The sequence below is a fragment of the Equus caballus genome, chromosome 14 (genome assembly GCF_041296265.1).
Source record: "Equus caballus isolate H_3958 breed thoroughbred chromosome 14, TB-T2T, whole genome shotgun sequence".
NCBI classification, from domain to species: domain Eukaryota; kingdom Metazoa; phylum Chordata; class Mammalia; order Perissodactyla; family Equidae; genus Equus; species Equus caballus.
Window position 1 is genome coordinate 66,322,639 of NC_091697.1, and position 25,347 is coordinate 66,347,985.

Sequence of the window (25,347 nt, forward strand, 5' to 3'; positions counted from 1 at the left end):
TATCCACCTGGATAAAAAGCACTCCTTACTTCACCTCACGTGGGAAGGCCTGGCCACACCACACCTGGCATCTGAGTCAAATCAGCCCGTCAGGGTCTAGCACAGTTTGGGAGGCTCATACCACTTGGATTTTTGCCAATAACTAAATTAGCTTTAAGTTGCATTGACCTAACAATCTCTCATGGAACCGTATTGTGTACATGTACGTTTTCTAATTTGTCAGGTAGTTTTCTGACAGTTTACATAAATGTGTTACACATTATGACACTGCTATTTGACAGGACAGACTTCATGGAGACTTAAACGATAATACACATACGGTTTTCTAAGTATAACTGGGGTCAGACAAAACAGTCTGTTTCACTATCTTTCTATTTACCACGGCATATTTTTCTTGCTTCATGTGACATTCAGCATGAAATCATCTCACACTCAAAGCTAAGCTCAGAGTTCCAGTATCCAGAAACTTTCAACTGTCACTTCATTTTACCTGGCATGTTCTGATATTATAACAACAATCAACCTGTGCAAATAGTAAGTCCATACACCTAACTCACTCAATTTAAAAAGCAAGTTCATAATAACACAATTTTAATGCATGTTTTATATTTAAAACACTACTAAAATGTTTTGCAAACTTTGAGTAGATGTATCTTGAAGCTATATGTGTATTTGTAAGCAAGGCAAACTTTCAAAAAAATCCTTCCTGAGTGAGGAGAACAGTTTCAAAACTTTTGTATCCCCTCTAAAGCCAATGGTACTAAGATGTGCAGAAGTCTGGTGATATTTTCACCAGGGGGCTCTCCTATTTAAAGTAAAAGATTGTAAAGACACAGCTGCCTTAACAGCCCTAATGCAAACATTTCAACATTAATTAGTTACAGCAATGCTTGACGCTAAGCAAGTGGTTTCTAGAATGGGACAAATAAAAACATACACACGTGTAAATGTGCATATGTACCCTAAAATGGATTATTATTACTTTAGAAAAGATCCACCCCCTCTACGCCACCCACCTTCCCTGCTAGTGTTTTCCAGCACTAGCTAGGTCATATCCTGCAGAGCCGGGAGGGGAGAGCTGGCTGTATATTACAAGGCAAGGAGAATGGAGAGGCTTAAGATTAATCGATGGCCAAATTAAGAAAATAATTCAGAAGTCTTGCTTCTGAGTCTCCTACCCTATTTCCAAAAATCATTTTCTACTTTTATATTCAAAGTGCATTTTCAATGCTATTCTTAGATATTTGGGTTTAATCAAATTTTCGTAGGACATGAAGGAGAGAGAAAACACAATCCTTTCTTATTGAATTAATTTGATTTTTGTCTTTTGCGCTCCCAGCTATCAAGACTGTCGAATAAACCAGTTTTGATTCATAAATAATAGTTCCATTATATCTACTGTGCCACTCGTCAGAGTACCTGAAATTTTAATTCACTTGTTCAGCTAAATTTCATCCTCAGTTCATGGCCATAAAATTCTTTATTGACAAACTTTCAAACCAACTTTGACTCTGAGGTATCTAGTCAACATTTTTCTTCTGTGTGGATATTAGTTTATTGAATAAGTGGCATCTGTTTTCCTCCACATCACTAGCAGAGTAGGTATTTCCTTTTGACAGCTTTGCAGGATTTATGGGTTTGCATGCTCTGAAGAAAAATAGTACTAAGCAAAAAATTCCAATTCATTACCTCTTAGTACTTAATTAAGTTCATACCCACGGCACACTGGAGGTGAACCCTGAAACGGCTGTGACAGCAGCAGAGCAGCCAGCTATATTATCTTTGGAAGACAGAGAGGATTCTAATTATCATGACCTCATTTTTCCATCTATGATATTCATAAGTGTTCCTTCTACTCTGCTCCCCCTAAGACTTGGACAGTTTGGAAAGCAAGAGCTGATTCTTGTCTGCAGCCACTGTTCATGGAACATGTCTAAACAATACAGTCAAGCAGTGGCCTCACATTTATTACTCTCTGACCTTCCAGAACGCAGACACCTCTTATCACAGGGTTGTCCCTGAGGTGCAGCTGGAGGAGGTGCCTGGAACCTTGCGGGAAGGCAAGCAGTGGGTGTCACTAAGCGAACACACCGTGAGCAGTGAGGGTGGGGGTTACCTGTCGGGGTTCTGCGTGCACACGTGCATCTGTAAGAGGATCCGCTGCGTGAAAGTCTTAAAGCACTGCCCACATTTCCAGAGATGCCAGTCACTGAACTCCGAGTGGAGCTGGCTTGTGGAAGTTGGGCTCGCAAGGACTCGCTGGTTTTTCACGTTGATTTGGTTAAATCCTGACTCAAGGGGCCCAGACTTGTCCAGGAGGGAGAAGCTCCTGCTGCACGGAGTCTGTGGGAAAACGACGGAGCGCTGCTGGGTGGCCGGGGACAGTTTGCTGCTCTTGTTGAAGGGCTGCAGGGCGTCTTGTCTGCACATGGCTTCCATTACCGTCGAGGGGACATTTACTGGGAGAACAGCAATAGTTATAAAAGATCAGTTTTATCAGCCCTTAAAATAAGCACAATGACACGTTTCAAAAAAATTCCTATAAATCAACATCTAAAAAATTTGTTTTTCTAGACTTAGAATTAACATAATAGCAGACAATTTGATTTGAGGAGAAAAGCGCTATTATCACAAATTAATAACTCATTCAATGCCTATTTATTAAGCCAGTACCATATGCTCAGGATTGTTTGTACACGGTCTTTGCCCTCAAAGAGTTCCCTTATGACTTGAGACAGAAAGACTCCATAATGAGGGTCCACTCTGCACCCCAGCTTTGGAAGGAGTTCAGATGGGAGAGACCCAGAAAGAAAGGGAGGAAGAACGGGGTGGGGGGCTGTCCAGAGAGGTGGCCTTGAGCGGTACAGAGAAGGTAGATTCAGGCCTTTCACCAGACCTTGCTAGCACAGGACACGTATTCAAGAAAAACTGGCTGAGGAGATGAAGGGAACAATATGAAAGATGTCTGGAGACAGAAGTCTGGCATGCTGGTGGGACAGTGAGGGAGACAGGCTGACCGAGAAGGCCATGGCTTCTCAGTACTGTGGGAATAAGGGGTAAGGGGTGTAGACCTCAGAGGGCCTTTAAAGTCCAAATAAATAAATAAAGACTTCAGGCCTAGGAAATAGACACAGACTGTTTCTGAGCAGAGAAATAGCAAGAACAAAAGAAGCAGTGTTCAGGGAGGGCTTGAGTGAGGTATGATGCACAGACAGGGTGCAGTGGGTAAGGGAAGAGCGGGAGGCAGCGGAGTATGCTGCTGGCAACTCAGGCTTTGGAATCAGAAAGACCTAGATTCAAATCCCGACTATGCCTTTTATTAGCTTGGTGATTTCAGGCAAGTTATTCAATCTCTCTGTGCCTCAGTTACCCATCTGTAAAATGAGGACAGTGACAGTAATAATCCAAAAAGTAGTAGCAGCATGGCTTAGTGGTTGAGATGGCCTAGATTTTAATTCCACTATTTACTAGCTTTGTGACTGTGGGCAAGTATGGAACACTGAAATCCACAATTTAGTTTTTGGTAAAATGGTCACCTGAAGGATTGAGTGAGATAACGTACAGACAGCATTTAGTAAATGTATTGTTGCCACTCAATAGATCTTGAGCTCTATGAGCCCTGGTTTGCTCATCTTTAAACCCCCTTTTATGAGGTTTAAATGAGGTAATGAAAGTACTCATCACAGGACCTACCATCAACAATGGCCACTATTCTTATTATTATAGAAGGAGAAGAAACTGGAATGAAGGGAGATGGACCTAAATTGAGGTGGTGGCAGTACGAGTGGGGAAAGAACTAGAACTAAGAAACGTTTTCGAGGAGGGAAACCTAATATACTTGAAATTCATTATTCTTTTTTTTTTAGGTTGTTATTGTGTTAAGAACATGTATCATGTATTCACTGGTCAACCCATAGGTTCATAGGTGATTAGAACCTAATGTGCTTAAAAACTATTATCCTTTTCTTAATTAACTACTGTGTCAATAAAATGTATTTATTGGTTACTTCAGGGGTTAAAGGGATTAAAAGTTACAGGGTGGTCAAGAGAAGGGACTTAGAGATCAAAATATTTGAAAAGGTTGATTGGCAAAAAGATTGGTGATGAGAAGTAAACTATGGCATTCTGGTTCAAGGCCACAAGGAACAAAACACATGGACCGGAAGCTCCCATCCTTTCCCGCAACAGACCGTTGCTACGGAGCACGAAACTCAAGTGTCCTCAACTACAGAGAGAGAATGGTAGGGGACTGTGACTGCGGAAGTCTCCCCACTTGAGTGGACAGGTAGATACCACATGTGGGGACATAGAGGGATCGGGATGCTGCCACTAAGGACTCTTCGACTCAGCATTCTGTATAATCATGTGTATTGGATGAATCCAACAAAAGGAATCGCTGAGTCTACAGGGCTCTGTTGGCATGATGCAACTGTCCTAGGAAGGAAAAACAAAGCAAGAGACTCACAGGCCTAGAGAGAGCCTAGGGTTTGTCCAGTTGGCAATTCTTTACCCTGACTGCACATTAGATTCACAGGGGAGATTTTTTTTAAAAATTAAATCAGAATCTCTTGGTAGGGCCTAGGCACCTGCATTTTCTAAAGTTCACCAAGTGCTTCTAATATACAATCAGCATAGAGAATCACTGATCTAATCCTACCCTCTGTTATTACAAATGAAAAAAGTGGAAGCCCAAGAAGGCCCAATAACTTGCCCCGGGTCAGACACTCAGTTAAGGACACAGCTAAGTTGGAAGCTTTAGCTTTCTGACTTCCAGGGTGTTTCTTTCTGACCACACGCCTATGCTGTCTCTGTTTACTAGCTGTGTTTCAAAAATAAAAAGACATTTTTACAGCTAGCATAGTGTGTTTTTGTGTGTATGTATAAATACATATCATATATACCAAAATATATTATATATGCACACATACACACATACATATACATATTTATGTATGTACGTATATTTTATATATAAACATTTATGTACTAATTACAACTTCTGGAGCAAAAGTGCATAATCAATATAAAATTTGTGCACACATTTTGACTTTCAAAAATTCTTGATTGCACACAGACTTTTACTTTTTAAATAGGTATTGAAAGATAAGGAGGAATGTTTTATCATGTTTTGGCACTTTTTAAATAAAAATTAAAACTGCAGCACTGTCAGAGATCAGGGGAGAACTCGTCTTGTTTAACCCATTTATAGCTAATCCAGAAGAGACAAAGCATGGGAGACCCACAAGTTTTCAGGCAACACTAAGCTCTTGCAGGCTGGGAAACGCCAGATGAGCAGGGGGCAGGCAGGGCAGGAAGACTGTGGAATGAAGATGTCATCGACATGCATGGGAGCAGGAAAACCAGCCGAAGCTTCCCTATTGGAAAGAGGAATATAACGCCTCTGGAGGAAAATAATACAAATAATACTCAAGTATAGATTATAGATTCTGACTTCTCACTTATGCGTCTGGAAAGTAACCTAATAAAATCAATTTTCAAAAATTGTTAAGGTCACATAACCTTTATGTTAAACAAAAGTATTTGTGGGCCAACGAATGTTTTTCTAAGTTTAACAATCAAGGTCAAAATGGTAATAAAGAAAAATTTATACCAGTTTGTATAATAATCTGGGATGTATGAGATCTGAGTTAATGATAATGATAGCATTTAAGCCATAAGAGTGGGGATGGTTGCAATAAAATTCTTCTCTCTTTTATTATTTTCTTCTCTGGGATACCCCAAAGCAAATGCAATACGTTTCAAGATATAGGTAGCAAGACTTCACTCTATATTCTACTTTTGGCATGATCCTTTATTGTACTTGTGAATAAATTCAATCCAACTGAATGAAATGAGCATATAATTCAGAGAGAAGAAAAAGTAAGGATAGGAATGAATAATTTTCACACAAGCAACCATATTTGATCTCTAAACTGTTCTGCAGAGCTCCTGCACACTTCCATGGGACCCTAGAGATCTACAAAGCATAGTTTTTTAAAGCAAGACTTTTAAAGCAAGACTAAAGGACAGAGAGGATTATTCTTGCTAAATACCAGCCTCATGGCTACAATAATCCAAGGTATTAACAAAACAGGAAATTATCAGGAAGAGGACAGGAAACGAATCAGAAAACACTATCTCGTCCCAACTTAAGATAGTATAGACAATTGCAAACAGCACAGAGATGACTAAAGAAAATGACCAAAAAGATGAAGTGGTTTCTTCATGAAGACATGCTAAGCTAGTAAAATCTCTTCAGTCTATAAGACAAAGATTAAGGGGAAGAGAGCAAATTCTCAAAGCCTTAAAGGATATAGGCAAGGAAGAACACGAACTCATGAAATCCTGGAAAATTAAAAGATTGAGAGAGGCCAATTCAGGATCCATAAAACAAGGTCCTCCTTTACCCCCTTGTCCATTCAGTCAGTCTACAAGTACTTACTAAGCATCCATTACATGCCTGACCCTGTGCTGGTGCTGTGGTTACAGGGGAAGAAAGAAAGCCCCAGCCCCTGCCCTCACGCCACTTAAACTCTAGTGAGAGAGACTGACATTAAACAAAGGTTTTTACAGATAAATATTCACTCAGTTACATCACCTCTAAAATTCCATTAATTTCAAGTTGCACCATTAATTGCAAGTCACCATTAATTCTAAGACATCTGCCAGATTCAGAAAGACTAAAATGTGAAAAATATATGCATGTTAGAATTGACAACATACAGTTGGTCCAAGTGTGATAAGTGCTATGAGAGAGAATAAAGAGGTGCCAGGAAAGCATATATCAGGGATGGCTAACCTCGGGGTGTGAGGGATGGCATCCCGGAGGGAGTGACCTTGAATGTGAGTCCTGAAGGGTACACAGACATCAGACAGGTGCAAAAGGAGGAAAAGGCAACTCAAGGAGATGAAACACTGGCAGCTTTGCCAGAGGGTCTGTGTGGCCTGTTGCGGCAGGAAGGAGCTCAGGGCACTGAAGGAATTGAGAGGCAGCTAATGTGGCCAGAGCAAGAAGGGTTGAGGCGCTGCAGCTGAGGCTGGAGAGGAAGGCAGCACAGCCGTCAAGGCCTACGGGAGCTGGGCAGGTAATGGAAGTAAGTGATGGGAGGTGGGTTAATACAACAGAGGATGGTGGAGTCTGCAGCAAATGAAATAGGGCATGGCCAGTCTAAAGATGTTTGAATTCTAACTTTGTAAAACACTATGTGAGCCAAGCAAAATATTTATGGACACTATATGCCGCCCATAGGCTACGACATTAAAGAACTATGGATTTATAACAAGAGTAATGGCAAAGGTGGGAAAAACCAAAAAAGGTTTTTTTGGTTTTAGGGTCTGAGGTGATCAGATTTATGCTTTAAACACATCATCACTCTATATTGTTAAATGAAAAAGTGAGATGTAAAACAATGTATGCAGTATGCTGCTATTTGTATAAAAGGGGGAGGGTTGGAGTGAGAGCAAGAGAAAGAGAGGGAGAACACATCTGACTGGGCAAAATATACGTCTGGAAGGATACCTAAGAACCTGTCAACGGATTGCCTCTGGGAAGGAGAACTATATGTCTATAGTACTTTCTGGATTTTGATCTATGGAACCGAACTACCTATTAACAAAACAAGTGACTAAGCTGAAACAATAAAATAAGCAAATCAATGAAACTTCACTTTGGCCGCAGTGATGCTAAAAGGGAAAATGTGACATGCAGAAGGCTAGTGCAGTGGTCCAGGCCAAAGCTGATGGTGACGCCAACCAGGTGGTAGCAGCAGAAATGAAAAGAAATGCATTTAAGAGTATACAATCAACAGGACTTCATAACTGACTGGAGAGAAGGATGAGCAAGAGTGAGGTGTCAAGGTTTCTAGAAAGAGCAATTGGAGGAGTGGGAGTGAGAGTTACCGAACTGGAGGAGAGGCAGTTTGTGGGGGTGAGTAGAATGGTTTCAGCTTTACTGGTTTAGTCTGAGATGCCTATGAGACACACAAGGGCAGACGTGGAGTGGACAGTTGGATAGCAGTCTGGGGCTCAGCAGAGAGATCTGGATTGCAAATAGAAATCTGGAGGACCTGTTTTAAGTCAGGTCCCCTGGGGGAAAAAACTCTGAAAGGGAGATGTGCAGTTTTGTGTGCAGGAGCTTTACTAAGAAGTGCTCCTGGGATCGACACTTGTTGGGGAGTGAGGCAAGGGGATCCTGTTGAGGGAGGAGATTAACAGCTCTGGAGCTGGGAAGGTCCTTCAGCATTGTCCTGCTTTGGAACAAGAGAACCAGTCCTTCTCCACAATGACTAGTCACTGGACATGAGCTACGTGGGGTGGTAGAATGACCAAGAGTAAAATAGCTCTTAGGCTGGAGGCAATTCCTGGAGACAAACTCATCCGAGAGCTCTCCGCTCTACACTCCCACAAACGAGGGGAATGAACACCTCAATCCTGTAGCAAGGTTGGGATCTAGGAAGCACACCACAGCACCTACGAGGTGAAATCTCTCACGACAGCAAGTTTCCCTGTGTCTTTTGTCATTTCTCTCTGTGGACATATTTTCAGTGGGTGCTGCCTTCTGTTGGAGTCCTGCACAGATGCAGAGGCATCCCTGTGGGGTGACTTCTCCTTTGCCTTTGCTTCTTCTAGGACCCTACAGGATTCTCTAGTTCTAGACCAATTTTTATATTCCTTTCTTGGCCCAGGGTTTCCATACTTGGAAGTTTGTGCACAATCAAACCCCACACTATCCTATAGTTGTGGCTGGTTTTTAGAGTGTGACACTCTGTTTTCACTAATGGCCCAAGACAGATGGTTCCCTGGCCTACTGGTTGAGGGCAGCATTTTTCTAGTCTCCTTTCTGGGACAAAATAGTAACTCCCAGTTCCTGGATTTATGTAAGGAGTCCAATCTCAGCTTCCCACTGTGCACAGCGGGCCTGGAACCTGACTCCTCCCAACTGCATTAATACTCAGTCTAACACCCCTGGAGCTCAGGCTCACTGGCCGTCATATGTGGCACCTGCATTGTGTTTTGTACTGTAGTTGTATGCTTATGTGCCTTCTTCTAGCCTGAGTTCCTTGAGGACAGGGCCTGAGTTTTGTAGCTCATCACGATGTTTCACACAGGGCCTTGCACACTGTTGTTCTTGTTGGGTTGAACTATATTCTAGTCTCCTCAGTGTTCATAGATAGAAGGCTTGAGTAGGGCCTTCCTTACCCTGGGCCTAGTTTCTCATTGTGGTGAGGTGGTGGGGGTAAGGGGCACTATGCAGAAGTGTCCCTTTTTATTTTCTGCTCTGTAAAATCAGTAGGAAAAGGCTGGCCTCATGGAGGCAGAGTTTACTTCAGTGCAGCAACCCCTGGGTTGCCATCAAGTTTCACATTCTGCTACCTCAGCTTCATATGCCAAGACAGAAAAAGCAGCAGGAAGACTTGTTGAACATTTATTCCCAGGTTTTTTTTTAATTTCCTCTGAAACAAATATGAATACACTACGGTCTTTACACTCTGCAGGAGCTAATCCCCCACTGGAAGCTTTGGGGAACCTCATTCCTTCTTGCGGATGCAATCTGTCGACACAGGCGTTCCTTCAGGCTCTTCTGAAAGGCCCACAGTGGATGGAGTGGCTCTCTCTTTGGAGCTCTATTACATTCATAACTATGGGTTTTTAAAAGAAAATAACATAGGAATTGCTTCCAGAACTCAAATGCCTGTGTGAAACGCTGTCTTCTCTTCGGGGCAAGGCAGCTTTCAATGGCTTGTCCAGGCACTGTGTATGCCCCACTGCTTCACGGCAGCTGCCAGAAGGGCAGTGACTGGAGCCTGAGCCCACCACACATGCTCAGTAGGAAATGTGTACTTTCGATGTTGAAAGAACCATGGGAAGAAAATGATATTTTTATAAATGAAAGTGCTTAATAAGTATTATTCACTAAGTAAAATCATATTTTTCTTGAATGTCTTGGTCCATGTATCAATTTCATTAATGAAGAAAAATCTGGCTGAAGTATTTAATCCCTCCTAATAATGGCAATAAAATTCTCAATATTTATCCCGTGAGCATTTATTAATTGTTTACCGGGTGCATAGCACTACAAGGAGGCTCTGTGGGGGCATTTTGTCAAATAAGTCTTTGATCTCAAGAAGCTTCTTTTTAAGGTACCTAATTTATTTTGTGGCTAGCTCAGTAGGATAAAAATTGTCTTAGAATTGCTAATCCTGTTGAGATGATTTAAATTACTCAGGGCTGTGGAAGGCTAGCTGTTAAATTATCTGTTCATGCCCTTTCACACATTTGTGCTTTTAAATCACGCAGAGTATTTTCTCAGTACAGAATAAGGAACCCTCATTATAAAGCATTCCCAGGTCTCTCAGTGAATCATATGGAATGAGAATCCATCTTAGAGTTAAGAGTCAAAGTCATATATTTCCCCCACACTATCTGATGAAGCTTTCTGCTGGTTTCTTGGGTGGCCAATCACTGACAGATATATGACTTTGAGACAGGAACTGAAATAAAATTCCTATAGTGCCCTTAGGGGAAAGGGAGATTGTCACTGTTGAGCATTTTAGTCAATGACTTAATTCCCTTTAAACTTCCCTCCACCCTTACTTAGAGCTCTGAACTCAACCCAAAAGAGCTGCCTAGTTTACCTACTGAATCCACAATACTTCAAGCTGCTGTGGCTTTGCAAATTTCCTTCCAAGGATTTCAGGTGCTAAATGACATAACATATGCCCTGGTAGAGTTTATTCAATACTCTAATCAACAATCTCAAGAATGCTTCCCATAGGTGGGACTATAGGAGAAAGAAGGATTGAGAAGCAAAACATATGTTATTTCCGGAAAGTACATTTTTTGATGGCACTGCAGCGCTGAATCTGAAGACCAGAAGTTACACTCTTAGACGTCCATTGTCAGGTGTCTTTGAATGGCACATAAGACCCCATAATCCTCCAGCTCAGCCCTAAATCCCTCTCATCCATGCACCACATCATGAGGTGGAAGCAATCTTGTGGATGTGTGACTTCCACTCCAGAGATCCCTGTCAAGGGGAAGAAATGCGTTCCCTAAGTAGTCATTCCACAGTTTCCATTTCTGACTCCTAACTCAGTAAATGGCCATTCCATCCTTCCAGTTCCTCACACCAAAGCCTCAGAGTTATCCTCGACTCCTTTCTCTTTCATTCAGCATCCAGAGTATCAGCAAAGGCTGCTGGCTTGACTTTCAAAATATATCCAGAATCCAACAACTGCTCACCACCTCCACCACTTCTACTGTGGTCCAAACCACCATCATCTCTCCCCTGGATTCCAGCAAGAGCATCTAATTGAATTCCCTTTTCTATTCTCACCTCTTACTGTGTAGCCTCCACTCAGTAGCCAGAGTAATCCCGTTACAACTTCACCAGGCCCACACAGAGTAACAGCCAGATCCTGACGGTGGCCTCCTAGGCCCTACAAGATCCCTAGCTCTCCCCATATCTGAGTTGACTTCTCCCCACCTCACTCACTCTAACACACTTATTTCAACCTCATGGTTCTCTTCCAACAGGCCAGGAATATCCCCATTTTGCAGCCTTTAGACTATTAGTCTGGATGCCTGGAATACTCTTCTCCAAACTAACACATGGCTTGTTCCTTCACTTCCTTAAGTCTTTGCCCAAAGGCCACCTTCCCAGTAGGGCCTACCGTGATCACTCCCTAAAACTGCAGTTCTCAACTCCTGGTACTCCTTACCCGTTCTCTGCTTTATCTCTACACTTATCACCACCTGACAAACTTTTTATTTGCTCATTTACTTGCTGATAATCTGTCTCCCTCCACTAGAATGTAAGCTCCATGAGGGCAAGAATTCTTGTCTGTTGTGTTCACTGCTGTATTTTCAGGACCTAGCAAAGACACTGGCCCATAGTAAGTGTTCAATAAATATCTGATCAATGAATGAATGAATGAACCAACGAATGAATATTTGGACTCTGTGTTATGTATTTCAGAACTCTAGGCTTTGATATGTTTACTCTCGACATTCCTCAACACAAACACACCAGAATAATGTCTTCAGAGTCCATAGCAGGTTGTATTAGAGGAGGAAGCAGAGGACATTATAGGATTTCTGGAATTCTGTTGGATCAAATTCCATACTTCAGAAGCTTAGTTTATGTCAAGGTTCTAACGTACAGACAGGCCCACGTCAGCAGATCATGGGGGCTTATACTGGTGCCTTTCTTTGTGAGGACCTAGAAGTAGCTTTAGGGAAGTTGGGGCAAGGAGTCATCCTGAGAGGAAAGCATACTAGCCTGCATACCTATATCTGTCTCTAACACCAACTGCACACTCGGGTCCAACACTGAGATTTTCTCTTATGAAAACAGACACTCCTTCACATAGCAGTATCACTTTAGAAAAAAAACTTTCCAATGGAAACTTGGGAGGTAAGAGGAATGTACTATATGTCCAAAGATGCATGTTTTGATTTGAGATTGGTTTGGGGTTAGGGTAAAGTATAAAAGGACAGTTGATAGTAATATTCTTTTTGAGGATTCTGTTTTTTACAAAGAAAATAAAGACAATATGGAAAAGAAATATCTGACCATCAGCATTTGGATCAGTAGTAGTATGAGCATTTTTTTTTTTATTGGAGTGTGTATGTAAGAGAGAAAGAGAAAGAAGTGAAGAAGGAAAAAGTTAATAACACTTTTTTTTTCTGAATGAACTTCCTTAGATAGATCTGTTCTCTCTGTTTCTTTTTCTGTTGCATAATACCAAATCATCAATTCACAGATTAGTCAATTTGGTGACAAGAAAAAATAACATCATTGAAACCAGTGTTTTTCACTGAACCATATCAGAATTACCCAATTCTTTTCCAAATACTAGAAATCACCTTATAATATTTTCCAAAGATCTGATAAAACAAAAATATAAAGTTTAAGTGAAAATTGCTACATTTGCATTTGCCTAGATGTTAGATTATTTTTAAAGATTATGATTGTCATAGTAATAAGGATAGAAGAAAATTACATGGTTCATTTTAGAGTAAGAAATTTAGAGAGACACAAATTCCTCAGCCAAGATTTTTACCTCCATTCCTCACTCCAGTGAGTACGTAGGAGGAGGCACACCCAATTGACTAGAGGGGTGTACTCCATTAAACAGCATTGTTTTCTCTTATTTCATTTTTGCATACAGTGTGACTCCAGAAAGACTGTGCAAACTTTCAGAGCAGAAGATTTATCTCATGCTGCTCTTATAACCCCAAAAGGTGGCAAGCACAGAACCAGACACACAGTAGGCACTCAGTAAATACCAGCCGCCTTAACATTGCTGCCAGTAATTATTTAAAACTAAGGGAAAGGTTTTGAAATTGTGAACAGGCAAAGAAGGATTGGCCTATACAAGTGAAAATGCCCTGTAAAAAAGCAAAGAACGTACAAGGAAAAGAAATTGATGGACCGACTTGGGCACATTGGCATTACGTATCAGAGTGACCTGCATTTCAGGAGTTTCAAACAACACTCTTAAAAAGTCAGCTTAGAAATAGGTATTTGAGATGTGAATTCAGAGCCAAAAGAAATTCTTACAGTTTTCATCCTGGGCAATGCATTGTAAGGGGATCCCAAAGAAAGACGTATAGCTGTCATTGTACCACACCAGAAGCTCGGTACCCCTGGGAATATCTATACAGGCTCGGTAGAATATATTCGACCTATTCAAAACAAAAGAAAACCCAGCTTAGTAATAGGTAGGATTCATGTGCCCCCAACCACATTTTTATTGCCCCGAAAAAGTCCTCCCAGCTCCACCTAACCAGTTTCTGTTTGTAATAAAATCTGCACCCACCTAATCATTCCCAGCAACCAATTAGAGCCTGTAACTCAGTATGATAAACAGCTCACAGTTTATTTCCACAGTGTCCCTCCACAGAATGTCTTGGCTGAAGAGACAGATATTTGGCCCAGGAGACAGCAGAAAGAAAGAGTTCATTTAAAAAAAAAAAATTCCATCTGACACTGATGAGAATATTCTCTCTCAGCAAATTGCAGACACCGGTGCCTCAACCTCAAATATAAATTAATACTATTGACTTCTTATTTGAAGGAAAAGCATTCTGTGTATTCTTGCAACTTGGCATTGGGAGTTCCCAATTTTGTAACAAAATTAAGCAGCTTTGTGATATAAGGACTGAGAGAAATAAAAATCTTCCCCATTGCCATTCTTCTAAAGTTTGATACAAGAGAGGAGAAAAACTCTCTTATGTGAAATGGATGGAAATTCAATAAATACAAGAAAGAGCACTTTACTCTGGCTGAAAGATTACACTCTGAAATGATAGAGTGAAGGGACCAAGAAATAAACATTTTATTATAACAGCTTTGGTACTGTAAAGAAAAATCTACAGATTAAAAAAACTGCAACTGCTTTTCTCAGTGAAGAATTGCTACAAATATTACCCTCAAGTTCAAGATAAAAGTGTTTAGGGTTGGTGGGCCTTAAATTTAGCCTTTCTGTAAGGAATTGGCTGTAGTAGGGCAATTTGTCCCTTGTATAACACTGCAGACATAAGGCGAATCCTTCATCACATTTTTCATGGCAGTGAGATATGCACTTGTCAACATATTTTGTCACCACAAAGTGGCTCTTGGCAATAGGATCATAAAGATCAATAAAAAAGTGCAGATTCTCAATATTTTACTTGCAGCTGCAAAAATTTCATTTATCTTGTTATTTTCCTCACTTGCTGCCATTCTGTCTCAGGAGGGCACTGCTAGCTAAGCAGAACGTTTTTCCCAACATTCTATGAATATCTGACAAAAACTCCAGCCAGTTGTCCAGACCTCACTACTCTTCCTTCCTCCGCATCTCCAAGAGCTGTGCGTTTTATTAATTCTTTCCACTGCTACGTAAAAAAATCAAAATTGGAGCAGAGCTATAAATCACTGGCATCTCCTAACTTGAGAAAAACGGAGTCTACTCTGTACTTCACCCTTGTAACATTTCATCTCTCGGTTTGGCTTCCCTTCATATAAACACAGCGCCCGGCAAATGAATGTGCTAAAACCAAATGACACACTTTGCCGCTGAAAGAGCAGAACTGTTTTCGAGCAATGGGTGGTCTTCTGAGGCACGGAGTAGGCCGAGAGGGAAAAAAAATGTGTAAGCATACACCGTTCCTCACAAGCGGGCAGGGCTTCCAAAACTCGCAGAGATCTCTGCATGTTCAAGCACATCAAAGGGATTTTTCCCTTTCCAGATAATATTTCCTTTGCTGACATGTATTTAGTATTGTGGTTGGATGACTCATAAAGATAGCTTCATGGCGTCCCAACGCAGTTGAAGCAGAACACACGCCAACAAACATTATTGTCAGCCTCAAAATAAAAACAAAACGTTCAGCTAAGGGTCAATCAATCAAGGGCGCTTTGAAGAAAATTCCATTTAGATATTACAAATCATAACAGAATGAATCTAAACCAGCTGACTTTTTGTGAAGAGGACATTCATGTACAATAAAAATTAGGCTGGCTCTTCAGGGTCCAACTTTTCTATTTTCTTACTCTTGGACGTGGTCACTGGTGACGGATGCCAGTTTTTTAAATTGTGTTTTTGTAGTTCATTTTATAAAGATCTGAAGTAATCGAAAACAGATCAGCAGAGAGAACTCGAAGTTTAAGCGCCATCATGAAAGGGGAGCTATAAAAATCCACTTAATATTGACAGATAGGTAATGACTTACTCATGCCCACCTTCCTCTTAGGGGTTTCTTGTCTTCCCAGATTCAGAATTTGCCTCAAGAGCTCCCCGGGTGCTCATTACAGAACCAGCCAAACTATCTTTTGCTGAATGGACAAGCACAATCTTTACTAATTTTCTAGCTCCAGTTTCATAAAAACTTCATGGCAGAAATGCAGCTGCAATAAAGGTGAGTAAAGCCCGTACACAGCAGTGTAACCAAATACCATAGTGTACTATTTCATTTAAACCATTATTTAATGAAATATAACTGCCCAGGAAACCAAGGCAGGGAGTCACAGGCTGCTCAAATACATTCCTTTTGAATTGGAGACCACGCCAGATTTGAGCAGCCTTTAACCTATAAGGGGAATAAAGGGTTTTTTTTTTTTTTTTAAGGCTTCATTTTTAAAAACCAAAAAAAAAAAAAAGGAAAGGAAAATAAATAGCCATAGGCAGGACTCCAAGTTGCCGAGCACAGGGCCTTCTGCTTTGATGTGTCTGTGGTGCCTAATAAAGCTAAACAGTTGCTTCTGATTCTAAAGGGAACACGGCTGTTTATAACTGAGGTCATATATTTACATCGCACATGTTTTCGAGGGATTTTGAGAAAGGAAGGCTTAGGGGTAGGGCTTTTTTCCTATGTGATCTGTTTTTGCCTTCTCCTCTCCACTGCAACCTTCTTTAGCACTAAGTGGAAATGCCTGACCAACAGGTGCACTGAGCAGATGTGGCTTAGCATCTGGGAATCCACCTAGCTTCTCAGCCCCCCAGGGGTCTCCCTAGGAGACTGTGGGAAATGGAGGTGGCTCCACTTTGTCTTTGTGACCCTTTTGGCTTTGCCCAAACATCTTGGGAAAATGGGGGTTTCTCTATGCTCTGGAACCACCTCATCACCTGAAACATATTCTGAATCGTTGAAGGGCCAAAGTGAAATGTTTTGGCACCTTTCGAGGGATCAGGAGAGGTTATTCTGGCTCAGCCACTGCTGCGGAGCATAACGGTTTTGGAAAAGCAGCCTTGGGAAGGTTGAGAGTTCTTGGTTTCCCATGCGGTTGTGCACATGAAACTGTTCTCCCTGGGGGATAGCCTGAAGGTGACTGAAAGCAAAGGATCAGGACTGAATCTCCCAGCTCCTAGTCATGTGTGTGTACACATCCGCTGGGGGGACCCCCCAAGCCAATGGGTTTACTGGGCTTGTTCAGGCCACTGCGGAAGAGCAGACGATGATGTGGAAGTAACTTTACCACTTGCGCTGAGTGAAAGAGGCCTTCTACTAGCATCTTTCTTCCTGAATTCTCGTGAAATAACTTTTGCAAGAACTAAGATTTCAGAAACGGCACAAAAAAATTTCTGCCAGTCCTTACAGAGTGCTGCAGGACTCTGGGATTTTTTTTCAAATCTAGCAGCAAGCCTGAATTTGTAGATGCAAGCCAAAGGGCTTCAGCTCCGTAAGTGGAAATCAAGATATACTTTACCTGTACTGAACTACTGTTAGATTCTGTTCTCCGCAGTGCCTTGCACATCGGATATACCTCATCCAGCTCGACTTACTAGGTTCCCCACCATCAATAAAGTGCTGTAGTGTCCCATCTTGATCATATATCTAGAGAAGAGGTCAGAAGGTCAAGTAGTTAGAATGAATCATCAGCAATCATTTTCCCTGCTTCCCTTGGTGTCTCTATGTGTCGGCTGCAGAAATTTATTGCCCTTCAGTTTGCTGGTGCTTATTGATGCTTGTGGAAACTCAACCAGAATAACAGGAAAATATTTTTTGGTGATGCAAGTCAGTTACGTTTTTCTTATCAAGCCAATCTTCCCTGTATTAAACATATTTGTGGTATCTCAAGGATGTGAGTGACCATGTTTCCCAAAGAATATTTAACCTATTTTGACAGGCTACTCTTAAGTAATGAGCTGCTGGATAAACAAAGCAGGCTGAAGGGAGAGGCCACACTGACATGGCTGGAACATCCACATAAGAGGCCCCCAGTCTCACACACATAACTGTTTGAAGGCATTCGAGAGGCAGTAACCATCCGTTCAACAAGCTGAGTGGCACCTAGCAGAAGGCAGTTGGAGAGCTATGGAGCTGTACGGAACAAGTCAAACAGACTCTGATTTGGATGAAACAAATGGACTCTCACCTCGTAGAAGACGTAGGACTTCAGCTGTTGGGACTTGAAACTATTAGGAGAGGAGTCATCAAAAAAGAGAGACCCTCGAAAAGGAGGGGAAAAAAATAACTGTTTCCTAGGGATTTTAAATGTCTTCACTGAGGTTGGTCTACTAATATGGCCTTAGGTCATCTCAAGCAGATTTTCTTTCAAGATCAGATTTAAGGAAATGAAGTCTGCTTCAAACTAGGCAATAAGTGTGGGACAAAAGTCTTATGGAAAACAACGAGCCAGCCCAGCACATGCAGAGCCAGTGCTGACAGCAGAGGCGATTGGCTTCCATTCCAAGAATCCAGGTCAGCCTTGGGCACCCTGGAGGATGTGGTATCTAGAGGAGTGGGAGATCAAGGGGTTACATATACACAGGAATTTTAGGTCATCCCCAGTACTAGGGGCATCCAGGAAACAAAAGGTACAGTTCTCAGAGGGACCACGGTACAGCTGGACCTTTGCAAATAAAATCAGCAGTGGGATCCTGGGAGCCGCTGAGGTGTTCCCCAGAGCATGCTGAGAAATGGCTCTTACTCTTGCTGATCAGCCTTTCCACTTTTCCTTTCCCAATAGACTATGAAGAATAAGTCTTAGAGTGAGCCTCACTGGTTACATGTAGGCCCTAAAACCTGTATGGTCATTCATATTAATTTAGCTCAGTATTTCTATTCGGGGGGCCAAAGGGCTTAGGGATGAGTTTGTTTTTATTATCACTAGTCATTTTAAAATAGCTGATGTTTTTTTCACTTTTCTTGAACTCATTTGTCTCCACCTCCAACCCTTCCACTAACCCCACAAATAAAAGACAGACATCAATTTAATAAAGACAATTGTTTGAGAAGTTATGACTGGGTAGCACGCCAGAGTGACTACAGCTGATAATCAATGTAGCCTGAGAAGAATCAAGAGATTCCTGGATTATAGTATATTTAAGATCCATGACTTCTTTAAATTCTGAGTTTTGAGACAATAGTAGAGAATGGAAACACTTCACGTGACAAATACATCTGCTACTTAAGCAATCTAATGACAGACTTCGTATTTAGGTCAGATGACACTGCAGTTATTTTGTTGTTCTTGTTGTTTTTATTTTTGTTTCAGGAAGCTGGTTCAAAGATTCAAAGTCTTAACCCTGAGTCTGCTGTTGACAGCCCATGCGACATTGAACAAAGCCATCAGTTCCTTAAACGCCACTGTTTATCTATAATGGAGCCAAGAATGTTGATGACCCAGCCCTCTGCCCTGTCCTTCCCCCACGAACAAACCTTCTGTGAGGGCTGCAGTGAAATAATGATGAAGCATTTTGAGAAGTAGAATTCTCCTTTGTGTTTCTAGCCAATGTCCTCAACAGCAAGTAAAATTCTTTAACATTTATATGTAGTGGGTGCTACCTTGAGTGTTAGCTAATTTGAACACCCGACACTAGCCAGTCTTTTTTTTTTTTTTTAATGAATTTTTGGCAAGGAAGATTGGCCCTGAGCTAACATCTGATGCCAATCTTCCTCTTTTTCTGTTTTTCTCCCCCAAGCCCCAGTACAAAGTTGCATATCCTAGTTGTAGATCATTCTAGCTCTTCTATGTGGCATGCCACCACAGCATGGCTTGGTGAGCAGTGTGTAGGTCCATGCCCAGGATCAGCACTGGTGAACCCCGGGCGGCCAAAGCAGAGTGCAGGAACTCAGCCACTTGGCCATGGGGCCGGCCTGCAGCCAGTCAGTCTTGAAAATGAGTAAACAAAGTGTTTCTTCCTATACTGTTGTTTCAGCAATAATCTCCTTAAACTAAGTATATAGTGACTATAGCAATCCTACGATTTTTGCCTGCTTGATGAAACTGCTACTTGCCTTGAGGAAAAGTAGATGGCTATTTGTCAGGTTTTTTTCCAAATATCACACAACGTAGCACATGGCATGAGGCTGAGCCTCCTTGGCTTCCACTAACACTGATATTCCACTATTTCACATGAAACTGTGACAAAAATGTCATGCGCCAATTAGATGCCATAACTGCACCCAATCAGAGTTGAGGCAGCTCATTTAACCTTGATACTCTTCTCTCCCTCAGCCCCCAGAGCCCAGCCATCACCTAATCCTGTTGGTGGGTCCTAAATCCACCAAAATCCTAAATACTTTTCAAGTGCACCTATCTCTCCCTCTCCACTGTTACCATCCTAGCCCAAAGCAGCTTCCTTTCTCACCGGAAGTATTGCAACAGTCTCTTAACGGATCTCCCTGCAGATTCTCCAGGCCCCTCCAGCCTAGTCTCTAAACTGTAGCCAGAGGGCTCTTTCAAAACACAAATCTGATTATATCCATTTCACCCAACTTCCCCCCAAAATAAAAGCTTCATAAATGTCATAAAATGTCAAGTCATAACAACATATATTCACAGCACGTGGGATTTCCTCCAGGGAGCTCATCAGGCTAATAGGGCAGCACTCCCACCAAACTTATTTAAGGAGGCCAACCACGTGTGCCAAACTTTGCATTTGGCTCAAGAAAACCCTGGGCCCTTTCTGGTCTGTGCTGTGAAGGTTTAACATTTAAACTCAGCGTTTTGTGAAAGAGAAATAATGGGCCAGAAGGTACTGATGCCCATTTCTGGGAGGGAGAGTAAAATTGGGAAAACCAGGATACCCAAATGTGAGCGCTGAGTAGGAAGTAGGACGCAGTCTCAGAAGAGCTTCAGGTACTCACTGGGGCCCTGTCATTACTCCCCACCATTGGCTCACCTTTGTTGCCATTTAAGAGCTCAGATTAAAAAAAAAGAGGGGGGGTAAAACTCCACATGTAACTGAAGTACACAAGGAGCCTGAGCCTGAATCCTGGCAGGGGCTTCCTCCCAGAAGAGAAGGATCTGCAAGTGGGGAAATGTTTCAACAGGCTTCAGTCTAGAGCAGCAGCAACAAGTTCAAGTTCAGGAAATTGTTCTTGGAGGTTGCATTGACATCTACATTTGTGTGACACTAAAACGAAATTTTAAGTTAGATACCGAATAGGTTTAAAAAATTTAAGGAATTTAAGGAGGTGAGTTAATGCCAAGACCCAGAGTGATTTTGTTTTCATTACCTTTCAAAAGATTTAAAATAAGCAGAAAAATAATGGAAAATCATGTGTAAAGTGTTTAGACAATCCCCTCAGGACCTATGAAAATGTTGAAAAGGTCAGAAGTTTTTATTCATTCAAAACGTGAGTATGAAGTCACAAAAAGTTAAATTTAGATTAAGGGAGATTTCAATGTGAAAGAACATTTGAATAAAGCACAGTTTTGCAGAAAGCTATGGACTTTATTCTGGATGAACATCAACAACCTAAGTTTTACTATTTGCTCTGTTCTTTCTAAGGAAGCAGAACAAATGACTCTCTCGAGGTAGAAGAAATATATGTAAAGAAACACACAGGACATTTGGTGGGAAACGGTTAAATTCTGCAATGGAAAATCCTCAAAACTGTAGGAAGTATATTTGGCATATTTGTTTTAGAAAGCTAGTTTCAACATTGCTGAAAGGGAGTATAAAATGGCACACTCACACTGGAGACCATTTTGGCAATATTGAAAAAAGTTGACAATGCATATATCCTACAACTCAGCAATTTCACTTCTAGAAAATTACTCCAATGAAACTCTGATACATGTGCCTAAGGAGACAAGTTGAAGGGCATTCGTTGTAGCATTGTTTGTAATAGTAAACAATTAGAAGTAATAGAAATATCCACCATCAGAAGAATAAATAAATTGTGGTTTATTTATTCGACAAAATAGTATAAAACACTTAAAATGAATTAACCGGATCTGTTTGTATTAAGATTCAGTTGATATAGATAAATATCAAAAACATAATGTTGATTGAGAAAATTGGGTTGCAGATTGATACATATGATACCATTGCCTAACATTCAAAATATACAAAATAACACTCAATAGATTATTTTATAATGGTGTATATTGTAATGTACATATAGCAATCTATCCATATATATCTATACATATAGTAAAATTCTGAAAAGACACAGTGGAAGGACTCCTGATAACTGTAGCAGAATGCTGGCCTTGGGAAAGAAGGAAATGGAAAGAAAACAAAGGGAACTAATATTTTATCTGAAATGCCTCATTTTTCTTAAAAAAAATTCTAAAGCAAATATGGCAAAGTATTAATACTCATTTTTTTGATGGCCTGCATATCGGAAATTATATACTATACTTTGTGCTTTTCTGATTTTTTTCAAAAAAATCAAAGAAAGAAAAATAAACAAAAAGAAACCCTAGGCATTTATTTCTTTGTAGTTCAGTTTTTGCATGCGTTGTTAAAATAGAGAAGCTGACTATCTTACCTAAGGTTAAAGACCACATCTGTGTTACCCTCCTAGGAAAATATTTGTCCTATGTATCACTACATTATCAGCCACTGATTTCTTTTGTGATTGTTGTTGTTGCTATTTTAAAACCACTGTTTTTGGTCTGTACTTTCTCTTTTATCTTATATCAATGGAAGTAGAAATATAAGTAAGGGGCAGAGCTAACTGTTACCTTTTTAAGGGGATTATTACAGTTTTCAATCCAATAATATTTACTGGGATGCCACACATGAAATAATGATCACACAAATTCTCGCTCATTGCAAACCGTGCATGGTATTAGCTGAAAACAACCAGGTGAATGGTGTTTTATCGCAATCCTGGATATCAGGAAACGCCACTCTCTCCCACAATCTTATTATTCTAGAACAAGAATCCACTTTAAATGAGCACAGCATGAGTAAAAAATGCCCCAGTGTTGTGTGTTATAAACACTGGTCATGAGTGGCTCGTCCACGGCTTTGTCACTTATAAATGTTGCCAACTTACGTTAACAATAATAATAATCATGGAAACAATGTAAGTCAGCAACTGACCTGGGCCCGTTTTAACATAATAGTAAGAAAACCACCTTCTGAATGATCAGAATTTGTGTATATTGGTGGCTCCAAGCAATCTGTTTCTCTAAAGCAAGATTCGCGAACTAGTGGCTTTCAGGCTGAATGCAAGCAATTGACTAACTTTGGTTTCCTTCCACTGTGTTTAAAAATTTGGAAATTTTACCTAATTTCAAATTTTTCTTGAAAAAAAATCAAAAGATGGGTCCCCCAATCTCTGGCAATAATCCACAAACTGAGAAAAAGAAGGTGGCCATGTGCTTTTCTAGTTCTCCATAGTCCCTACCACTCCCTATCGTCTTACATGCTCCCTATTTCACTAATTTACTTACCTGGTTGGCTTCATTAAGCATTTACCTTTGTAATCCCAGCTGTAAAGGAATTATTGCTACCACTGAAAATGAGTCTGTTACAGCTGGGGACACTTGCAAGCAAAACCGGTTGAACTGATAGCCTGGAAACATTGCAAATATTCATCACTCCTGTGCTGCCCAGAAGCCATCATCATCTCACCAAGATCCAAGGTTTCTGTGCTGAAGTTTTCCAAGGAATGGGGTTGCAGAGAAGACAGATCATTTCTTTCATTTTTACCAGCAGAGGCTATCAATGATCTTTGTAAGCAAGAAATCTTGTTTAGTTCAAAGAAGTCTTAAATATAATTCCACTATAAAAACTGACAAAAACAAAGTCTACCAGGCACCCCACCAGCTCAACTAACTTCAGCCTTGCTCTCTGAGGCGGGTCGTGGGACATCATCAAGGGCCCGCAGTGAACTGGGGGACCCTGTTTGAAAAACCACAGGCAGAGCACTTCCTCCAGTAGACAGGCCTCCATGAAGATTTTGGTCACCAGTTCTCTTGCTAGAACGCTGAGTACCTTGGCTAAAATTAGAGCCCAGGAAAATCAGATTTGGAAGGGACCTCAGAGACCATCTGTTCCAACCTGATTAGTTTATACATAAGGAAGTGAGGTTTCCAAAAGTTAGTGACTTAGACAAAGGGAGACTACTAGTCAGTGGCAGAAGGAGGCCTCATCTCCAGGCGTCCTCACAACCTTCCATCCTTCTGCCTTCCCATTGGGAGAGTGCTGAGGCCCCCTTCACCTCACTGAATCCTGCAAATACACTGAAGAAAGCCAATGACCATAAACAAAAGGAACTTGAGTTACAACTTAAACATTAATCCTCTCCTCCCAGAACCTCGGTCCCTGAATTTTGGCATGGGAAAAAAAAGATCCAAAGGTTTTATACAAAAAAGATGAGCTGACTTTCAGGGAGTAGGGAGCCGTGTCAGCTCCCTCTCCTGTATTTCCCACCTGCCATGTCCCTGTGCTGAGGCCCCAGACTCCAGCATTTGGTTGCGTGCTGGAATGCCAGCCTCCTTCAGTTTTCACTGAGCAGCTGACGTGAGGGAGTGTATTTTATGCCCAAACTTCTAACACAGGGCCCAGCACACAGAAGGAACTCAAAACATGCTGAAGTGAACTGAATTCTCCCAATAATTCTATAGCTTCTTAAAGATCATAGATTTTATTCAAAGCTGGAGAAGAAATCACTACTAAATACAATTAAAATTCTATTCTAAGCACGAACAACTAAGGCTTTTTAAAGAAAATATCACATCCTCCTTGAACCTAACTTCTTTCAAGTCTATGAAATGCAAAGGTGAATTTCATATGATGATTAAAATGTAATCAACAATTACCAGAGAAAAGGGCTGACAGGAGGTCTTTGGGAGTTTTCCAGGTTAGACCTGAGAACTCAGCCCTGTCTTAAGTCCTTTCACAGCGCCTGCAGGATCCAGGGAAGAATAGATATAAAGATGGTCTCTCGGAACCCTCTGCCTATTCTCCACACAGATCCTTTACATGGCCCCATCTTCCTGTAAAATTCTGGAAATTAGGGTTCCAATAATTAGTAATTTCAAATTAGTAATTTGAGAAACTCAATTGAAAAATATACTGTTTGCCACGATGGATAAAAATGTTTTACTGTGAGATTCCTCTGTGTCAGGAGGGAGAGGTGGAATATTGTGTGGCTCATGGATAGCCACTCAACTAATAATATTATTATTGACTAAAGAATAGTTCTTGACTGGTTTGACTGTGAAAATTTAAAAACCAGAATACCTCTGTTGCTAAATAAAAGATTTTACTTTTAATAGCATAGTCAAAAGAGGAGACTTTCTTAAGCATTACCAGTGAAAACACAATTGAAGTCACTCCAGTCAGGAGTGAGCAGAGAGGGCAGAGGACAGAGGTCAAGAGCATGCATGTGGGTGTCTGCTCCATTGCGTGTGAGTTACAATCATGGCTCCACCTTGGATAGCCATGTGACTTTGGGCAGTTACTTAACCTCTTGCGAAAGCTGAGAACTTCTTTGAAAAACTGGTGCTAATGATAGTCCCTATGTCAAAGGGCTGGCATGAAAATCAAAAGAGCTAGTATATAGAAAGGACTTAAATGAGTGCAGGGCACACAGTAAGAGCCCAAAGAGCATTAGCTACCCTTAGGCCATCACTGTGTTTAGATGGGAATTGTCAGCTCAGGCATAATT

The 25,347-nt window shown here is 41.0% G+C and overlaps 1 protein-coding gene across 3 annotated transcripts in view; it reads right to left on the reverse strand.

Annotated features, from left to right (window-relative positions):
- PRDM6 (PR/SET domain 6) overlaps positions 1–25,347 on the reverse strand; it is a 124,761-nt gene that overhangs the window by 41,735 nt on the left and 57,679 nt on the right. For all 3 annotated transcript variants that reach the window (XM_070233165.1, XM_023617794.2, XM_070233166.1), the window contains 3 exons: positions 17,192–17,319; positions 13,565–13,689; positions 2,117–2,459 (listed from right to left, as the gene is read on the reverse strand). In XM_070233165.1, the coding sequence (XP_070089266.1) occupies positions 2,117–2,459; positions 13,565–13,689; positions 17,192–17,319 (596 nt within the window). The remainder of the gene's footprint in view (positions 1–2,116; positions 2,460–13,564; positions 13,690–17,191; positions 17,320–25,347) is intronic.